General features: G+C 37.3%; 3 protein-coding genes across 3 annotated transcripts; 2 read left to right on the forward strand and 1 right to left on the reverse strand.

The window, feature by feature from the left end:
* The first annotated feature begins 5,673 nt into the window (after positions 1 to 5,673).
* Positions 5,674 to 9,037, forward strand: LOC141821108 (G-type lectin S-receptor-like serine/threonine-protein kinase At4g27290). The gene is made up of 7 exons (XM_074708479.1): positions 5,674 to 6,976; positions 7,053 to 7,169; positions 7,261 to 7,415; positions 7,494 to 7,692; positions 7,900 to 8,137; positions 8,211 to 8,361; positions 8,455 to 9,037. The coding sequence occupies exons 1-7, from the start codon at positions 5,701 to 5,703 to the stop codon at positions 8,752 to 8,754; spliced, it is 2,436 nt and encodes an 811-aa protein (XP_074564580.1). The 5' UTR covers positions 5,674 to 5,700; the 3' UTR covers positions 8,755 to 9,037.
* A 1,533-nt stretch (positions 9,038 to 10,570) lies between these two features.
* On the forward strand, positions 10,571 to 13,136 carry LOC141820984 (vesicle-associated protein 4-1-like). The gene is made up of 7 exons (XM_074708358.1): positions 10,571 to 10,941; positions 11,347 to 11,417; positions 11,504 to 11,585; positions 11,664 to 11,782; positions 12,360 to 12,437; positions 12,537 to 12,656; positions 12,748 to 13,136. The coding sequence occupies exons 1-7, from the start codon at positions 10,662 to 10,664 to the stop codon at positions 12,805 to 12,807; spliced, it is 810 nt and encodes a 269-aa protein (XP_074564459.1). The 5' UTR covers positions 10,571 to 10,661; the 3' UTR covers positions 12,808 to 13,136.
* A 953-nt stretch (positions 13,137 to 14,089) lies between these two features.
* LOC141817712 (serpin-Z2B-like) lies at positions 14,090 to 15,582 on the reverse strand. The gene is made up of 2 exons (XM_074705350.1): positions 15,106 to 15,582; positions 14,090 to 14,923 (listed from the first exon to the last, which is right to left on the reverse strand). The coding sequence occupies exons 1-2, from the start codon at positions 15,580 to 15,582 to the stop codon at positions 14,090 to 14,092; spliced, it is 1,311 nt and encodes a 436-aa protein (XP_074561451.1).
* Between the last annotated feature and the right edge of the window lie 3,265 nt (positions 15,583 to 18,847).

Here is an 18,847-nt window from a genome sequence, read left to right on the forward strand (position 1 = left end):
TTTTAGGCTAGATATATATTCCATAGTTGTTCAACATTAAGAAACAAATTTCTTATTGAGATCATGCTCATGTCGACTTAAAGAAAGACATATTACGTAACTGATTAAGGTTAGTTATAGACTCATATAGCTCATATAAAGTATCAATTATGCGCATAATGTGTCAGCCCAAAGGAAGGCGCATTATGTGATCAATTAAGGTTTGAGCTATAATAGAGAATAACGCTAAGAAATTACATTTAGTCCAAATATTAAAATGTAATAGTGTATTTGGTATCTCATAAAAAGCTCATTCACATGTATATTTTATTACATAATTTCTTTGGCTTTAATCATGAGCTTACGGTATTTACTCTTTTCAATTCTATTGCTATCAATAAATGCTAATATTAACATCCCCCACATTTATCGAATCAAACTTTGCCCAATGAAAAGAATACGTCATCGTAGTCTTGGGCTGTGACTTGGGCTATGCATTGAGGCAAGATCACCTGACAGCCCTGACTAGTGCTAGCACTGTAGAGTAGATGGTTGAATTTCATAAGTGGGAGCGATCGAATCATATGAGTTTGAGCATCATGAAGATCTCGATTCCAAAGTCGTTAAAGGGCTCAATAACTGAAGAGGATGATATATGAGAACTTTCTTAAAGCAGTTAGCATACCGATTCGTGTCAAACAAAAAGGTTGAAACTGCCACACTTCTCTCGAAGTTGGTGTCCATCCGGTATAATAAAAAGGGTAATATATGGTAGTACATTATGGAGATGTATAATCTCGTTACAAGACTAAATGTATTGAAACTCGAAATGATTGAGTATATGACGTTACACTTAATTTGTCTTGATGTCTCTGTCTGCATAGTTCTCTGCTTTTAAAACATCCTCTAATACTCAAAATGAACAATGAATTAAATGAGTTTATAGCTCAGTGTGCGTAAAAGGAAGAGAAACTAAGGCGTGAGACATCTAAAAGTGTTCACTTCACATTCGTTACTCAAGGTTTAAGCATGAGGAGAAAGAGGACTTATATAATAACAAAATCAAAGGTAGACAAACTACAGATTTTGAGATTTATGGCCATAATGAATAAAAGAAACAAGATAAGGAATCTCCTTGTTTCTTTTGCATGAAGAAAGGTCACAAGACAACCCCAAATACTCCATCTAACATGCTAAAAAATGTACATTTCTTAACTTTGTTAGTTCGGAAGTCAACTTATCAATTGTGCCAAATGACACTCGTGGATAAATATCGATATTACTACTTACATAAATGTCACTATACAGGAGTGTCTCAAGAGTCGGCTGCCCCTTGATAGTGAAAGATATATTTATATAAGGAATGATAAGAGGGTTAAAGTAAAGTGATCCATAGGTGTTTATAGGTTTTATTTAGGAACTAATATTTTTCTGGATTTAGATAATGCATTCGTTGTACCGTCCTTTAGACGGAACCTAATTTTGAACAAATCTGGTTATTCTTGTCCATTTAGAAATAAAATTTATAGCATTTTTAAAAGTTAGTATTGGTTAGCAATGGTTTCTTAATTGATAAACTATATAAATTAAACACTTTAACTTCTACTATTGACAATGAAATAATGCATAGTATAGACACAAAACATAATTTGACTGACAAGAATTTTTCTATGTTGTGACATAGACATTAGGACATATATCCAAACAACGTCTGGAAAGATTAATGTCATATGGAATTCTTGATTCCCTTAATTAACATATCAGACTTTGATGTCTACTTAGAGTGTGTTAAGGAAAAGACGAATGATAAAAAAATAAGGGTGCAAGTTATTATAGTGATATGTTGGAACTAATACATACAAATATTTGTGTATATATCGTTCCCTAAATCATCTTAGAATGGGCGCACATATTTTATTAGTTTCATATACTACTATTCTCAATATAGTTATTTATATCTTATTCATGAGAAATAATAATCTTGGACATGTTCAAAATTTTCAAAATCGAAGTTGAAAATCAACTAGAAAGAAAATTAAGGTCATTAGATCTGATCGTGCATCACGTGATAGTGAATACTATGGTTGGTATGATGAATCAGGTGAACAACATCCTAGACCTTTGTGAATTACCTTACAGAGTGTGAGATCGTACCTCAGTATATCATGTCTAGTACTCCTAGTCAGAATGATATAGTTGAACGACGAACCATATCCTAAAAGACATGGTAAGAAGTATTAATGATTTTTTTTCAGTTTACCTACTTAATAAAATTTCTAGTTAAGATAGTGACCAAAACTCCATACAAGATGTAAACGAGTAAGAAGTCTAGCATTAGACATTTATATGTCTGGGGTTGTCCAATTGAGACTAGGCCTAATGAAAAGAAATTTGACTCAAGAATTATGAGTTGTCATTTTGTGGGGTACCCTGATAAGTCCAAAGGCTATAAATTTTATAACCACTCAAATAGGTCCTTTTTCGAGACGAAAAATATCAAGTTTATTGAGGACAATAGGAGTACTAAGGTGAGGGACATATCTTTTGAAGAAAGTATTGATGATCCTATTGAGGTTATTATTATTGTAATGAGTAATGGTATGGCATCCATACATTACATTATGGATATTGCACGTCCAATTGGAGTAGTGAATTAAGATATTCTCGTGTTATCTCCAATGCAATTGGAGGAATCTTCTATTGAGATTGAGGCATTGTCTCGTATTGATAAGCAACTACCTCAACCATCTAAACCACAAATATCTTTAAGGTCGATCTACAAAGGAATGGAGATTCATGATTTCTTGTGATTATGTTTATCTTCAAAAGCATAATTTTGACATGGGATTTCCTATGATTATTTTTAAGAAGTCAAGCAATGCTTGAGAGATGGATCGAAGTCATGAAGGATGAGTTAAAGTCTACGACAAACAATGATATTTGAGAACTTATCGAATTGCTTAAAAGTAAATAATCCATTGGTTGTAAATGTATATTTAAAATCAAACAGAATTCAAAAGTCAATGTCAAAAAGTATAGATTCGCTTTGTTGCCAAAAAATTTACTCAGAAAGAGAATCTTGATTACAAGAAGATTTTCTCACATGTATCGACGAAAAACTCTCTTAGGGTAATCATAGTACTTGTAGCTCATTTTAATTTGGAGCCACAACATATGAATATAAAGACTGCATTTTTCAATTGTGAAATTGAGAAGACTATATATATGGTACAACTGGAGAATTTTGAGTCTGACAACTCAAAGCATCTAATATTTAAATTAAAGAAGTTCATTTATGGTTTAAAATAGATGTTCCATCAATGGTACCAGAAATTTGATTAGATAATTACTTCATTCGATTTTAAGGAGAACCTCCTTGATCAATGCATATATGTCAAGTTCAGTGTGAGCAATTTTATTACACTTATCATGTATGTGGATGATATATTATTAACAGACAATAATAAAAGTCTGTTGTAAAATTAAATCATTTCTATTATGTAATAAAGTTCGAAATGAAAAATCTTGGTGAAATATCTTTTATTTTAGGCATACAAATATGTCATGATCATTCAAAATGTATTTTTTAACTTTCACAAAAGACTTTTATTAAAAAGGTGTTTATATAGTATGGCATGCAAAATTATACATCTAGTGACACACCCGTGTCTAGAGATGACATATTCAATTTGCATTAGTGTCATGGCTTGAACTTAAAATAAAGGAGATATGACAAATCCCTTATGTGTCATTTGTGGAAAGTCTCATATATGCATAGGTTTGTATGCGCCCAGATATTACATATAGTATGGATATTATGCAGGTATTTGTGTAACCTAGCTAGGTCGGCACATTGGAAACTGATAAAGAGAGTGATGCGGTATTTACAGAAAATTAATTTGGAACATATGCTCATGTATCAAAAATATAATCACTTGAAAGTGATTGGATATTTAAATTATGATTTTATTGGATGCTTGAATAGAAGGTCCACTTTGAATTATATTTTTATATTTATTAGAGGGATTATATTGTGAAAAAAATATCAAATAGATATTAATAATCACTTCTCTATTATCGAGAGTTCCCTTACAAACAATTCGCGCTAAAATTAATCATTGTTCCTATACCCTTCGAACTATTTATGGAGTATTAGGCATCAAAATTTGGATATTTTGGGAGGAGCAATAATAGACTTTTTTGTCTTTCCTTTCTATTAAGTGATAGAACAAAAAATCACAAACTTGTTCATTCTTTTTCCATTAAATCAAACAAAAATGAGCAATTCCAATTCTATAAGGTTGAATAAAAATTCGATTGACCATTTGTTAGAATTGCTATGCTTAGTGTGTGACTCGTTAATTTTTCTTTAGAGTTAAGAGTTGGGATTAAAAAAAAAAGACTGACCCCTACTTAAACTTAATAAGTTACTTAAACTTAACTTAATAAGTATAATAAAAAAACTAATAACTAACTTATTGCTTCGTAGTATCAATATCCCAAGAAACAGTCACTATATGAGATGAGTAAAATTTGCACAACTACACGTGCCTAGACATGACAAATTCAATTTGTAACATGTGGCCATAGCTTAAGGAACATAACCTCACATATCGGAGATCTGATCACTTGTATGTGATTAGATATTCAAATTATGATTTTGCTGGATGGTTGGATCCAATCAGAAAAGAGGACTATATTTTCATACTTGTTGAGGGGTTATCGTGAAACAATATCAAGGCAGACGGGACTAGTTACTTCTACTATGGAGTCAAAGACACGAGCATATTTTTTTTTCAAATAAGGAGCAGTGGCAGAGGTATGGAAGAGGATCATAGCATGACTTCACATGTACCGGAAGATGTCCACGTATGAGAAATGCTCAAAGTCTTAAGAGACATTATAGAAGAAGTTGTAGCTTAATGAAGGCTTGACACTTTGCGATTTCACTCATGATTCATCGTGAGCGTCACCTGAAAACGACCTAGAAGAGTTTACTAGCTCCGGCGATTAGGTCTTACTTTCAGCCAGCACAGGCCTTACTAATAACCTACGTCTGTTCATATTCAATTATTGTTCCTAGAGAAATACTTAGATTCTAAGGACTGAGGAAACAGTCAAAATAATGAGCTTCTCTTGATTAGAAGATCCTCATTCATGCCCCCGGGGCATAAGTTTTTGCAAATTTACGTTCGAGCGAAGCCAGGCAATACCTCGTAACCAACTGCACTTTCTCGATTTACCTCCTCACAGATGGTCGTGGGGCCGAAAGGTGGCGGATCCACCTCTTGCAGAAGAAGGGTGATTTTCGGGATATAGTTGATTACGATGCAACAGAGTTGCAGAAGAGGACATTCGAAACAATACTGCGTCATGATCAACTGCTTTACAGAAACATAGTACAGCAAAATTGGAGTTAAATTACTTCAAAATTGAAAGAGTCAGAAAATAGGAAATGTCACCGTCCCTAGGTGTTTATGAGCAACTCTCATGGCCTATATAAACACCAAAAAATGTCACCGTCACTGCGTCTGCAGCTCCATCACCATCACAAATTAAAGAGGTTGACGAAGACGCGTAGTTTCCATAAGGATTTCCTGTTCCTCTGCTGACTGATATCTAATCTCTGTAAATGCTATAATATCATGGAGAAGGCAACAAAAATTCTGTAAATAGCTGGGCGTTCTCTTTTTTTTTCTGCCTAAATCATTGCAATTGACCATGAAAACAAGGATTGTACCGTTCTGCACCTTCCTCTTCTTCTTCGTTGCAACTCTCTGCTCCCGCTGCAGTGCAAGAGACACCCTGACTCTCTCTACTCCTCTCCTTGACGCCGACGGAGCGACCTTGATCTCCGACGGCGGTAGATTCGCGCTTGGATTCTTCAGCCCCGTCAACTCCCGCAATCGCTACATCGGCATATGGTACCACAACATCAACGACAACCAAACCGTGGTATGGGTTGCCAACCGCAAACATGCTATCACCGGCCGGTCCGGCCGTCTCTCTCTAACCATCGGCGGAGGACTCACCGTCACCGATGGAAACTCAACTGCTGTTTGGTCCTCCCACTCGGCGACGGTTCTCGAGAACCCCGTCGCGCAACTCCTCGATTCCGGAAACTTCGTGGTCAGCAATGGCAGCTCTGTAGCGTGGCAGAGCTTCGAGTTTCCGACGGACACGCAAATCCCGGGCATGAAGATGGGGTGGGACCTGACGACCGGGCGCAACTACAATTTCACGGCATGGACGAGCGAGAGCGACCCGGCGCCGAGTGGCTACACGATGAGCATCGACCAGAGCGGCGATCCGCAGTTGGTTATAACGGACGGCCCGCGACTGCACTGGCGGGGTGGCCCGTGGAACGGCAACCGGTTCAGCGGCGCCCCGGGCATGGAACGCAACCGCGCTGTCGGCATCGGCTTCAACTACACGACCAATCCCCACCAACTCTTCTTCTCCATGTACCTGATCGACACATCGATCATCGATAGGCTTGTGATCAACACCTCCGGCACCGTGCAGCACTACATCTGGATCGAAGGCCGGCAGATGTGGACGTTCCTGGGGTTCGCGCCGCGGGACGAGTGCGACAGCGTGGCCCGATGCGGCCCCAACGGCGTCTGCCACCCGGAAGGGTCGACGATGTGCACGTGCCTGCAGGGCTTCACCCGTCGGAATAACAGCATCGAATTGGACGGATGCGTCAGGATCACGGCGTTGGACTGCGTCAACGGCGCCGATGGGTTCGTGAAGCAGAGCAGCGTGAAGCTGCCGGACACGTCGACGGCGACGGTGGACTGGAGCATGGTGAGCCTCGACGAGTGCAGAGTCCGCTGCCTGAGGAACTGCTCCTGCACCGGCTACGCGCAGGCCAACGTCAGCGGCAGTGGCAACGGATGCGTGCTCTGGTGGACCAATCTACTGGATATCAAGTTCTACGCGGGCGGAACAGGGCAGGATCTCTTCGTGAGAGTAGCAGCAGCCGATCTCCCAAGTGAGTTCGATGCAGATTTCTTCGATTAGATACTGTTTGAATTGTTCCTCCATGGACCTTGACATTTCTTGTTCAGGCACAGGGGCAAAGCCTGGTCATCGGAGTACTGTGTTGGCCGTCATTGTGGCCCCTGCTCTGGCTATTTTTCTACTGGCATTCATTGTTTATTGGGTTCGCTGGAGGAAGAAGAAACGTATGCAATTAAAATATTCTTTGCTGATGGCTAATTTCTGTGCAATGAATTTAGCATAATCACTAATACAGCTCCAATCATCGCTTGGCAGATGGCAGTTATTTTGATGATGAGACTCAAGAGGAGGATTTGGACCTACCAATATACGATCTACACACCATTGCAGAAGCCACCAACAACTTCTCAGAAAGCAACAAGCTTGGACAGGGAGGTTACGGACCAGTATACAAAGTATCCTTTTTGGATAAATTTTACTATAGCCCTTGACTACCTAAATTTTAACTGAATTGAAGTTCCAAAATGGTGGTGACAGGGTAAGTTAAGGATGGACAAGAGATAGCTGTGAAAAGGCTATCTATGACATCGACTCAGGGTGCCCATGAGTTCAAGAACGAGGTAATGGTGATTGCTAAGTTACAACATCGAAATCTTGTTCGACTTCTCGGATGTTGCATCGAAGCAAGGGAAAGGATGCTGATCTACGAGTTCATGCCTAATGGAAGCTTGGATGCCCTTCTATTTGGTTAGTTTGTTTTTGGTGTCTAAGGTACATTTCATTTTGGTTGAGCATTCCACAATTTTAACTGTTTCTAAGGCACAAATCTATCGTATTTATAAGGAAAACTTCGACTACTTCAAAACCTTCTTATACATTCACTTGTAGAGACTCTTCTGCTAACCAATTTTGCAGATGCTAATGAGAGTGCTGTTACTTTGATATTGCAAGCAGATAAAGCAAAAAGTGGATTGTTGGATTGGAAAACACGATACAACATCATAGTTGGGATCGCTCGAGGATTGTTGTATTTGCACTATGACTCTAGGCTAAGAATCATCCATCGAGATATGAAAGCTAGTAATATTCTTCTCGACAAGGACATGAATCCTAAAATATCAGACTTTGGAATGGCGAGGACATTTAGAGGTGACGATGCAGAAGCTAATACAATGAGAGTTGTTGGAACCTAGTAAGTTTTATCTTCAATCGTTCATCATTTTTTGTCACACAAAACATTGAGATTTGATTTCTCATTAATGCAGTGGATATATGTCACCTGAGTATGCTATGAATGGGATGTTCTCAATAAAATCTGATGTATTTAGTTTTGGTATATTAATACTTGAGATCATAAGTGGTAGAAGGAATAGAGGTGTTTATAACTCTCCATTCCACATGAAGCTTGTTGGCGATGTAAGTAGAAGGGAATTATACAAAACAAATATCATAATTTATTTAGTTTTTTATTATTTATTCCTCTAATTCATGGAAATTGCCTCATTCTAGGTATGGAACTTGTGGAAAGATGGTGAAGCATTGAAGCTTGTCGACGAATCAATTGCACATTCATTTGTAGCAACTGAGGTGTTGAGTTGTATAAAATGTGGACTTTTATGTGTTCAAGAGCAACCGATGGATAGACCGACAATGAATACAATACTGAAAATGCTAGATACTGATGTTTGTCTTTTGCCAGAACCAAGTCCACCTAGATTTGTAAATTTAAGAGGTCCTTTGGAGTCTGAATCCTCAGCAACAAGCAATTCATACTTCACAGTGAACACCCTTTCTTCTACAAAAAGGTGAAATCCGCCACTCCAGCGGCCCCACACGGTCGGCCCCACAACCATCTGTGATGAGGTAAATCGAAAAACTACAGTTGGTCACAACGGAGAAGGATATTACTCTGCTTCGCCGAGATTCGAATCCTTACAGTAAACACCTTTTCAAATACAATATGTGAAGGTCGTTGATGGATGCAAAACTAGTTTGGACATCCTTTTACTCCAAATATTTTTGTGAACATTGTTGTTTGATAGTTTGGTAATATGATTTTAAGTTAAGTGTGTATTTGTACTTATTATGTCACTTGGAGTTTTAAATAAATTATAATAAAATTGTGATTGCTTAGGTAGGAATTAAATTATTTGGAGCTTGATTGTTAAAGTAAGTTGTATTTGTAAATTATGTTTCTAAGTTTTTTAATTATAAATTAGTGAATTAATGAATTCTATTATATCAAACTGGTATTTGATTAGAGTTATTAGATGGCTCCATCTGTGACTGAGCGGGGGCAGGACAGATCATCCAAACGGATTCAAAAATTTTCAATCTAGTCCAATCTAACTTAAGATGGATTATGAATTAGACGAATCATTAAAAAAAAATTAATCTCTATCATTTATTAAATTTAATCTTTTCATAACTAAACATTTATAGAAAAATCTACAATTGATTAACTTTTACTAAAAATACATATATCACTATAAATTCATAATCTAATTTTTTTATAAAAAAAATCTTTTTAATCTACGCACTAATCTGAGTCTGTCATAGACCGACCTATCTGACTCACAACATGTATAGGCTGACCCATTTAGGTTATTTTTAAATGGATGATAAAATTTTAATCTAATTTGTTTATATTATTTGATGAAAGAGATCAATATGATGGATTCAACCCAAATTGATAGTTTTATATTTAATAGAGTAATTTTTTTAAAAAAAGTAAGTTATTTTTTACAAAAACTAATTGAATTAAATATATATATCTTTTATTTTAAAAAATAGATATTTTTCTCAACCATGTTGATCTATCAAATGGTTACATGATAATAGGGGTGGTATACCATATGGTATTAAAAATTTTATATCATATCATATCATATTTCATATTTCATATCAAAAATTTTAATATTTAAAAAATATATATCGATACCGTACTAAAATTTCAATATATCGAAGCTTCAATATGGTTAAATTTTATATAGTTCATATCAAAATTATTTAGTATTTCAATATTTTTGATATACGAAATATATAGATATATATATTTGCTCAATTTTCAACATATGTTAGATTTTAAAATACAACACCATATGACATAAACGATATTGAAATAGCATATAAAAAAATTTATTTGATATATGTATATATTGACATACTAAAAAATAATAAATCTATACCGATATCGATATGGAAAAGTTTAATAAAACATAATATTATATCAAAATTTTCAATATGTATGATATATATTGATATAGTACGTACTATATATATATCCAAATTTTTAATATTTTACTCCCCTAACCACTACAACCTTTTTTATATTTAAATTTAAATAATTTATTTTTAGCGTTTATCAGAGAATACTTTAACGGGATTTATTAGTATTTTCAATATATTTATTAAATTCCTAAAACAATTTCTTATACAGAGTGCAAATTAGATTTTTGGTATTATCTCAGATCAACTTATTGGATAGAGTCTGTAAGTCAAACTGTTGACTAAATAATGTTATTTATTTGATTTTGGAAAATTCGCGTGCTGAAAAGTCAAAGTCTTGGACGACTTCATCTCTATATTTTGCGAAACAGATCCCGGACGTCAACTCAATCTCGCCAATGCACTTGAATCTTTCTTTCTCAGGTCCGTCAACTCTTTCTTTCCCTTTTCTTCCTTCTCCATTGTCTCAGTTCAGATAAGCGCCGGCGATGGGATTAGCTGACGGGAGGGCCGAGCCGTCGGACAGTGGCAAGGCATGGAACCTCTTCCGGATGCCCTTCTGGGCAGGCGCCTCCTCCTCCGCGGCGGCGGTGAGTCACCGCCACGTCAGCCACGATCGCGCCGCCCGGGCGGCAGAGGGATCCGACACGCAGTACCCGACCTCCCGCGGCGGAGGCGGCGGAGGATCGGTCTCGTCGGTAGCCAAGTCGCTGCTGCCCGCCCGGCGCCGCCTCCGCCTCGACCCCTCTAGCAAACTTTACTTCCCTTGTGAGTTTAGTTCGATCAATTTCTTTTTTCTCGTCGCGAACAAATTACGGATTTTGGCAGTACTTTCTGTCAAAGGAGGAAGATTTTGATCTTCTCTGGTTCCCCGAATGATCAATCTGCTTAAAAGATTGCATTTTTATGGCGCAATTCGACGTTAAATCTGTAGGACAAAAGTGGCGAATTGACGATTTTCTCTTATTCATTGTTGTTTATGTGATCTTCCTGCAGTGTTTGTTAGAATAGTGCCATGCTTGCTTTCCTACTTTGCAAATAAGTTCCTACATACTCGTTTGGTTTGTGTTTGATCTGATCTTTGTCGCAAAAGTGGAAGTGTAGAATATACAGCTTCTTGATTGGTATAATTTATTCTACCTTGCCCACTGCTACTGTTCTTTAATGCTGAAGATGAACCCGGGAAGCAAGTCAGGAGTGCGATCAGGATCAGGAACACAAGCAAATCAATTGTAGCATTTAAGGTTCTTCCAGCCCTTTAAGATCTTTGTGCTCCAGTTGTGCATTGTTTTCCTTGCATCATATTGCTGATGCCCATTTCTGATATTAGTTTCAAACCACATCGCCGAAGAGCTGCTTCATGCGCCCTCCTGGAGCAATACTTTCTCCAGGCGAAAAAATCATTGCAACTGGTACATTCCTTCACGTTTTAGCTACATGGATGTCAGATGTGTAGCATTTTGGTCTCACCGCAAGCTTCGATTTTGCAGTTTTCAAGTTTGTAGAGCATCCAGAGAACAATGCAAAAGCAGTAGATCAGAAAGCCAAGGTTAAGTTTAAGATTGTAAGTTTGAAAGTCAAAGAACAAATGGAGTATGTGCCTGAATTGGTGAGATCTTGTGAACTAAATCTTTTCTTGACCTTTTGTCATAGTCGTATATTATCAGACAACCAACGATTTCACGGAACCATTGTCGACTTATTATGTTTTGGTAAATTTGTTTCTACACATAAACCATATGCATTAAAGAGTTGGATACCAATTCATGACCATCATAATTGTATCTGTGACCGGAAAACACTGGCAACTACATTGAACAATTTGACTCAGAAGTTTCGGATAGTATTGAGTAAATGTGTCAGTGATTAGAGATTAAAGGGAAATCATCTGTCCTTTAAATCTGAATCTAGTGTTGTAATGAGAAGTTACTTAAAAACTGCCCATGTTTCACTGATCGTCAAGTACCTTTAGTAGGCAGGCAATATGCAAGATTAGCATGGAAGGTTTTAGTTCGTCGAGATAGACTGTTGTTAAGATGCACTTTCATATGTTGGTTACTCGACGCAATGCTTTCCTTGCTCATATTTTTGTCAATGCTTTCTTCACAAATTTTTTTCGAATTCCTGCATGATTGCATCCAACTGGAAGTGATCTTCTAATGTATGGTCATGTTCATGCCCGACAGTTCGATGAGCAGAAAGATCAGGTTTATGTGGAGCAAATCCTAAGGGCTGTATTTCTGAATCCTGAGCGTCCGAGTACTGTAAGTCAATTAAGTTCAATTGTTCTACACAAATCACGTACCCCTCTTTTGTTGAAACTTGCTGCATAATTTGGCTAAACATGTTGATGCACTTTGAAGCAATTGGATAAAATGAAACGGCTGCTAGCCGAGGCTGATGCTGCAGTTGAGGTACGAAAGAAACCACCCGAAGACAGCGGCCCAAAAATTCTCGGTGAAGGCCTCGTTATCGACGAATGGGTAAATTATTTTCCATCAAAAACAACATTATGATCAGATTGCAACCCTCTGGGACAACTTTGTTGGTCATGTAAAACCTTTTGTTTCCCAGAAAGAGCGAAGGGAAAGGTATCTGGTTCGGCAACAGATCGAATTGGTCGACTCCTTGTAGTGTGCTATTCCGGTCGTCCATGACATCTTGGTGGAACATCATCTACTTCGCTCCAACTTAATTTCCCAGCCTGTTGGTGATTGCAGCACGCAAAATAAGTTTCTGCCTGCTTGTCGATAATCAGATTTTGCTCATGAAATAAACTACAAGTGCACGAAATGTTCAGCTTTAGTTCAATGTATAATAATTGTCTTAGAAACTCTAGCAAGTGTTTCTCGTAGCGAAACGATTGCAGCTTCTGCTTGTGGTGCGAAACGATTGCAGTTTCTGCTTGTTTCTCGAAGCGATTTGGTGTTACAGAGTTATTTTCACAGTTTGTGCTTTGATCTTCTCGGTGTGAATTAAATATATCGAGGATATGTGTTTATATTCGGTCAAAATTTTTGTATTATTAGGGCAAATGCTAGAGCAAGAATACAATTTTCCAAGATCTGATCATGGATTAGCCCGTCAGATCCTGAAGAACATACTTTCTACCAATTGGACAAGAACGAAGCCGGTCACAAGCGTTCTCTCCAAAGCGTCTCCTTTATCTTTGTTGCCTCACAATGCATATAAATATGCGATCGATATGCCATAGCAGGACAAGAAGAGTTCTCTGAGAACAGGAGGAAGAGAGCATTAGTCTCCATGGCAAACAATGCATCTACTAGATTTTACATCTTGGCTCTCGTGGTGGCTCTCCTTCTCACGGTCTTCTCGGCGGAGGGACGTTTAGGTAAGGTTCAATTCGAACTCGCCGTTAATACGTCTCTTGTCGCTAATCTCGTGTTTGGTGATCCGAGGTCCAGTCGCATCGCCTGTAACTCCAGCTCCGACATGCGACACCGTCCATGGAGCAGAGGAGGGTGACACATGCTTTGCAGTGGCTCAGGAGTTCAACTTGACACCTGCTCAGTTCAGCGCCATCAACCCAAACATCAACTGTGACGATGTGTTTGTCGGCCAGTGGCTCTGCATCAAGGGGACTGCTTGATGATCTTAGAACACGTATCTGCTTCATTGTGGTTGCGCAAATAAAACTGCACTTTGAAAAGTGCAGGAATCAAAGTTTGTACTTGCAATATGGATTAACCTAAGAATTGATCTAATGTTTAATTTGCGTGTTCTGCTCATGGTCGAATTGAAGTTTTATGAAGTTCATGAGTCTAAATACATTCTTCTTAAAGCTTAAAGTAGATATATTACTTGATTCCATTCACCAGCAGATTAATACGAGATTATTCCAAGTACATATTATCTTGCATCCAAAAACTAGATTCTACGAGTACTTGACTGTTTATTAACAAGCGCCTTGCAAAGGATTAACTACGTGACCCAGGAACAACAAAGTTCCACTCTTCTCGTCCACGATAGCAAAGATGAAGGGATGATCTGCTACAAACTCAGGCAGCACAGGCACAGTGTAAGGGATGGAGACGGCGCCGCCATATTGAAGAAGGCGAGATACACTGGATGCGACTGTGCCAGTCTCGTTAATCCCAATGGTCGATTTGTGAAACATGGCCTTCACATATAAATTATCAACAAGCTTCAGATCAGGACGAGGCAAGTACTTTAGCATGCCCCAGAGGTCTGCATCGCTCTCTGAAAAGGGAAGGATCAGTTCTAACTTCTTCAACGCTTCAGAAGGCTCACAATCGAACGAGAACTTGAACTTAGGAAGCAGCAATCGATGAAGCTCCGACGCCTTGGTTGGAGTATATTGCTTCAGGAAGTCCGGCGTGGAGAGTATTTCATCCATGATTTCGTAGAGCAGATTGCTATCATTGGGAAGAAATATAAGCATAGAGAAGAACGTTTTGGCATCGGGATGTTGCCTGTAGGGTAACTTGAGGATTTTGAAGCGATGAGAGAAGGAAATGTAACACTCTTTCTTTATCTGATAGGAACTCATGAAGGGTACAGTGATGGTGCTTCCATCGAGAAGATAAAACTTTCCATTGTTTGTTTGCCGTTTTTGGAATGGTTCGTCCCATAAAGCTTTGAAGTATAGAGCATTAGCAAGAAGAATGGTAGTTTTCGGATCAAGACTTCCATTAGGAATGATACTGTTTATCAGTCCATGTGTCTTCTCCTTGGCCCAACTATTAATTCCTCTGACTACTTGATCAGCCTGTAGCATCACAGAGTGAAAATAACATGATGAGAGAATCTATAAATGTTTATCATATAAAATTAAGGACTATTAAACTCTAAATTAAATAAATATAAAACTAATTATACAAGTTGAAGAGAAGAAGTGCATGAAGTAGATTAAATTAAGCAAGAGTTTGTTTTTTTTTTTTTTTGCATTACGTTGTTGAGAATGTCCACAGTCTTGACGGAGGCATCGTAGCAAGAGGACACAGCGTGGGCGTAGGCAGGATGCAAGACGATACGCCTCTCGCAGAACCACACGGCGTTGGCGAAGGAGACACAAGGTGGAGTGCCGGGGAGGTCGGTAGCATCTTCCGCCCCTACGACCAAGGGGGTACCAAGCCATTTGGAGAGGTTGAAGGGGTCGCTGGGTTCGGGTGCAGCTTCGTCGGTGGAGATGGAATGGAGGAGGCGGTGGGTGGCGGCGCGAAGGTGGGAGACGTCCGGGGACCCCAAGAATGAGAGGAGCTGCTGCAGCGTCTCGCCGCGTGCGCCTTCGGCGACGAGGGCGAGAGCAGCTTGGATGGACAGCGGGGAGAAGACGAAGTTGGATCCCTCGCCGGCAGCTTTCTTCCCGACGAGCAGGGCCAGCCGGAGGCAAGAAGGCGCGTTGGCGACGGAGTCGGAGGAACTCATGGTGAAGCCTGAAGAGAAGCTTGTTGGTGCAAACTGAAATGTACGTATAACTGTATAAGTTGTGTATTTATATAAGTTTTCGAAGAATTAAAATGTTTAATGAAATTAATTATCGACTCTCGGACTTCTACGTGGTGGGATTAACTGATGCGTTAATGAATACCTTTGACTCTTAGACTTCTACGTGCGGGATTAATTTGATTTAATTACAGGATTTAAGTTAATAGATCTGCCTACTTAAAATATGGAATTGGAATAAATTAAGAAGTGTAGACGTACACATGGCAGCTACAGTTATTTCCTTAAAGAAAATAAGGTACGTGGAAACGAATAGATGTTCAGTGAATTTTTCTAACCAGCTCAAAAAATATTTTATTCATACTTAAAATTATCTCAAATTTAAAATTATAATATTTTATTTAATTATTCATAAATCATTCGGAAACTATTAGAACGAAACTTTATTTATTTTTCCCATAATTTTAATTTTAATGTAAATATACTCAGTCGAACTCGATTTGGTTAAGTAAATATAATTTCAATGTAAATATAATTTTGAATAAAAAATTAAATTATATTTATTATTATATATATATACACACTATTAGTATTGAAAGATTAAGTCTTTGATTGATTAATATGAGTTAAATAATATTGCATATCATTGCGATTAAAAAATAAACTCAGCATGTAATCTAATATATTATGTATATTATAGGGGCATTTGATTAGGGATAATAGTTGATAATCTTAATTATCTATCTAATGTTATCAACGATAATTTTATTTGATTCAGATTATTATCGATTCCCAAATAATGCAATATCATCGCACATTAACAAATAGATTATAACCTGAGAATTTGATTACTTTGGCAGCTTAAGATTTCTACGATTCCGAAAGTTAATGAAATTTTTTCATAATTACCCTCTAATTTTAAAACTGAGTTATGTAGCATGAACCTAATTAAATCGAGTTAATTAATTTAATAAATTTTAATTTAAATATTTTTAAATTTAAAAAAGATAATTTATTTTAAATTTTAAAAAATAAAATTAATGAATTATATTTATTAATTTAATAAATTATTTTATTAAAATAATTATTTTAATGAATTGTTTTATTAAAATATATATATATTTATTTTAAATTTTAAAAAATAAAATTAATAAATTATATTTATTAATTTAATGAATTATTTTATTAATATATATTTTTATTTTAAATTTTTAAAAAATAAAATTAACTAATTATATTTATTAATTTAATAAATTATTTTATTAAAATAATTATTTTAATGAATTATTTTATTAAAAATATATAAATTTATTTTAAATTTAAAAAATTTAAAAAATTATAAATTTTTTATATATTATTAATTTATTATCAGTATTAATATTATTAATTTAATTTAATTTAAAAATAAATTAAATTAAGGGTAATATAGTAAATGTTAAATTAGTTATGTTTTATTCTTTCAAATATATAAGTTGAACCAAATAATATTAGATTATTAGGTTATGATTTATACCTCATAACCCATGTAATCACATAATTAAGGTTATATTTGATAACTTGAACCAAAGGTTCCATGTGTGTTAAGAGATTTAAGTTAGCAGATATAGATTGCATGTGTAGATTTAATAACCTGGTTTGTTAACATTTATGGACTTTTAATAATTTTATGAGTTGTTTGTGTTGAGATCGCCTCTTAGACTCGTCACCGGTCACCTGGCTCACAAGCTGATCTTGCGAGAAGAAGAGAGGATGAAGGGCTCCACAATCCTGTAAAAACCAAGAATATGAGAATGGAGGCCAAGGGTGCCCTGACTCAACCACTTCGATGCTCAAGTTAGCAGATGAGCTGATGAAGGAAGAAAACTAAGCTTAATTGAGGGCAAGTGTGGCGTATGCGTACCTGCATATGTGAGGAGTGGGAGTTATATAGAAGATGGCGAGAGAATAAAGAAAACATGTCTTATCCTAATTAAAGAGAATATTCGGGTATGGGGATTCTGTCAGACGATACGCCCCATCTAGGTGAGGAGAGTGTCTCATCATCACCACAATAGTGAAAAGTCATATCATTCATTATCATAACATATCATCATGCCGCATTAATGGAGGAATAGGTTAACCATCATATCACATTATTGCCCTTATCCTTTTGGTGACGGCACAATTAACTGAGGGAGCGGAGCGAAGCGGAATCGGTTGAGTATTAGATAGGGTACTGATGGAATGAAATCTGATCGGCAAAGGGAGTCCGAGTCAGGATAGGCTGAGGACCAAGTTGGAATATGACCAAGCGGAGCCTTGGAGTTAGAGCTCGGAGTCAGGAGAGAGATCGGTTACTCGATTCTAAGCTGAGCCTACTCGCTGGGTCGAGCGTTGGACTAAACCGGAGTTGCCTTCCATGGTAAATCCGAGTGCCAGAGTTGAGCGGAATGAAGAGCTGAGGTGGCCGAGCTGGGGATCGAACAGAGTGGTCTAGAGCTTGGAGGGGGCTACGGCATAGGGGTTGGTTTATCAAAGGGGTCGGGATTTGGATCCCCACCTAAACTGGGGGATCAGAGAACATGTGATCCCGACTTAATCTAGATGTTGGGTTGAGGTCGTCAGGTCGGGGCGCAGGGTCAAGTCAACCTTCTGTTTGACAAGCTATCTATTTAGACCGGACCTTGACTTTTCCAATCGGATCCAACCAACCCATAACATGAGTTTTATGATGAATGATCTATATAGAATGGACCGATATAAGAAGAGTAAGTCCAAATTCATTTGGACATCACATTGAATTAATTGTCGACTTCCGGCTTCTTCTTCCTTGACTCACCTATTGAGACTAGGTCTCCATTGTTACTTTTTCTTCTTCCTAGCTCGACTCAGCTACGGAGACGAGGTCTCCAGTTGTCATCCAAGTCTGACAGAAAATTCTTCTGCTGCATTTGCAAATACATTCAACGACGACAATCAAGATAATGACATTAGTTTTGGATTAAAATCAGACTTTCACATCATTGTTTCGATATAAATCGTAGCGGTAAAGATTGATGATAACTAGATCACATTCTATGCCTCCTTTGTTTTGCTTCGGTGTATCATAAAGCTAGCATAAATATATAAAATACTATATTTCATTAGTCATCAGAATAATACCAGTGGCAACTTTGGGTTACACAAAATGGGAGACTATTCCAAGCACAGATTATATATAGAGTTGCATCCAAAAACTAGATTCTAAGAGTACTTGACTGTTAGTTTA

Source organism: Curcuma longa, chromosome 2, assembly GCF_044706935.1.
Source record: "Curcuma longa cultivar G26 ecotype Majalengka, Jawa Barat chromosome 2, ITB_CL_G26_1.1, whole genome shotgun sequence".
NCBI lineage: Eukaryota > Viridiplantae > Streptophyta > Magnoliopsida > Zingiberales > Zingiberaceae > Curcuma > Curcuma longa.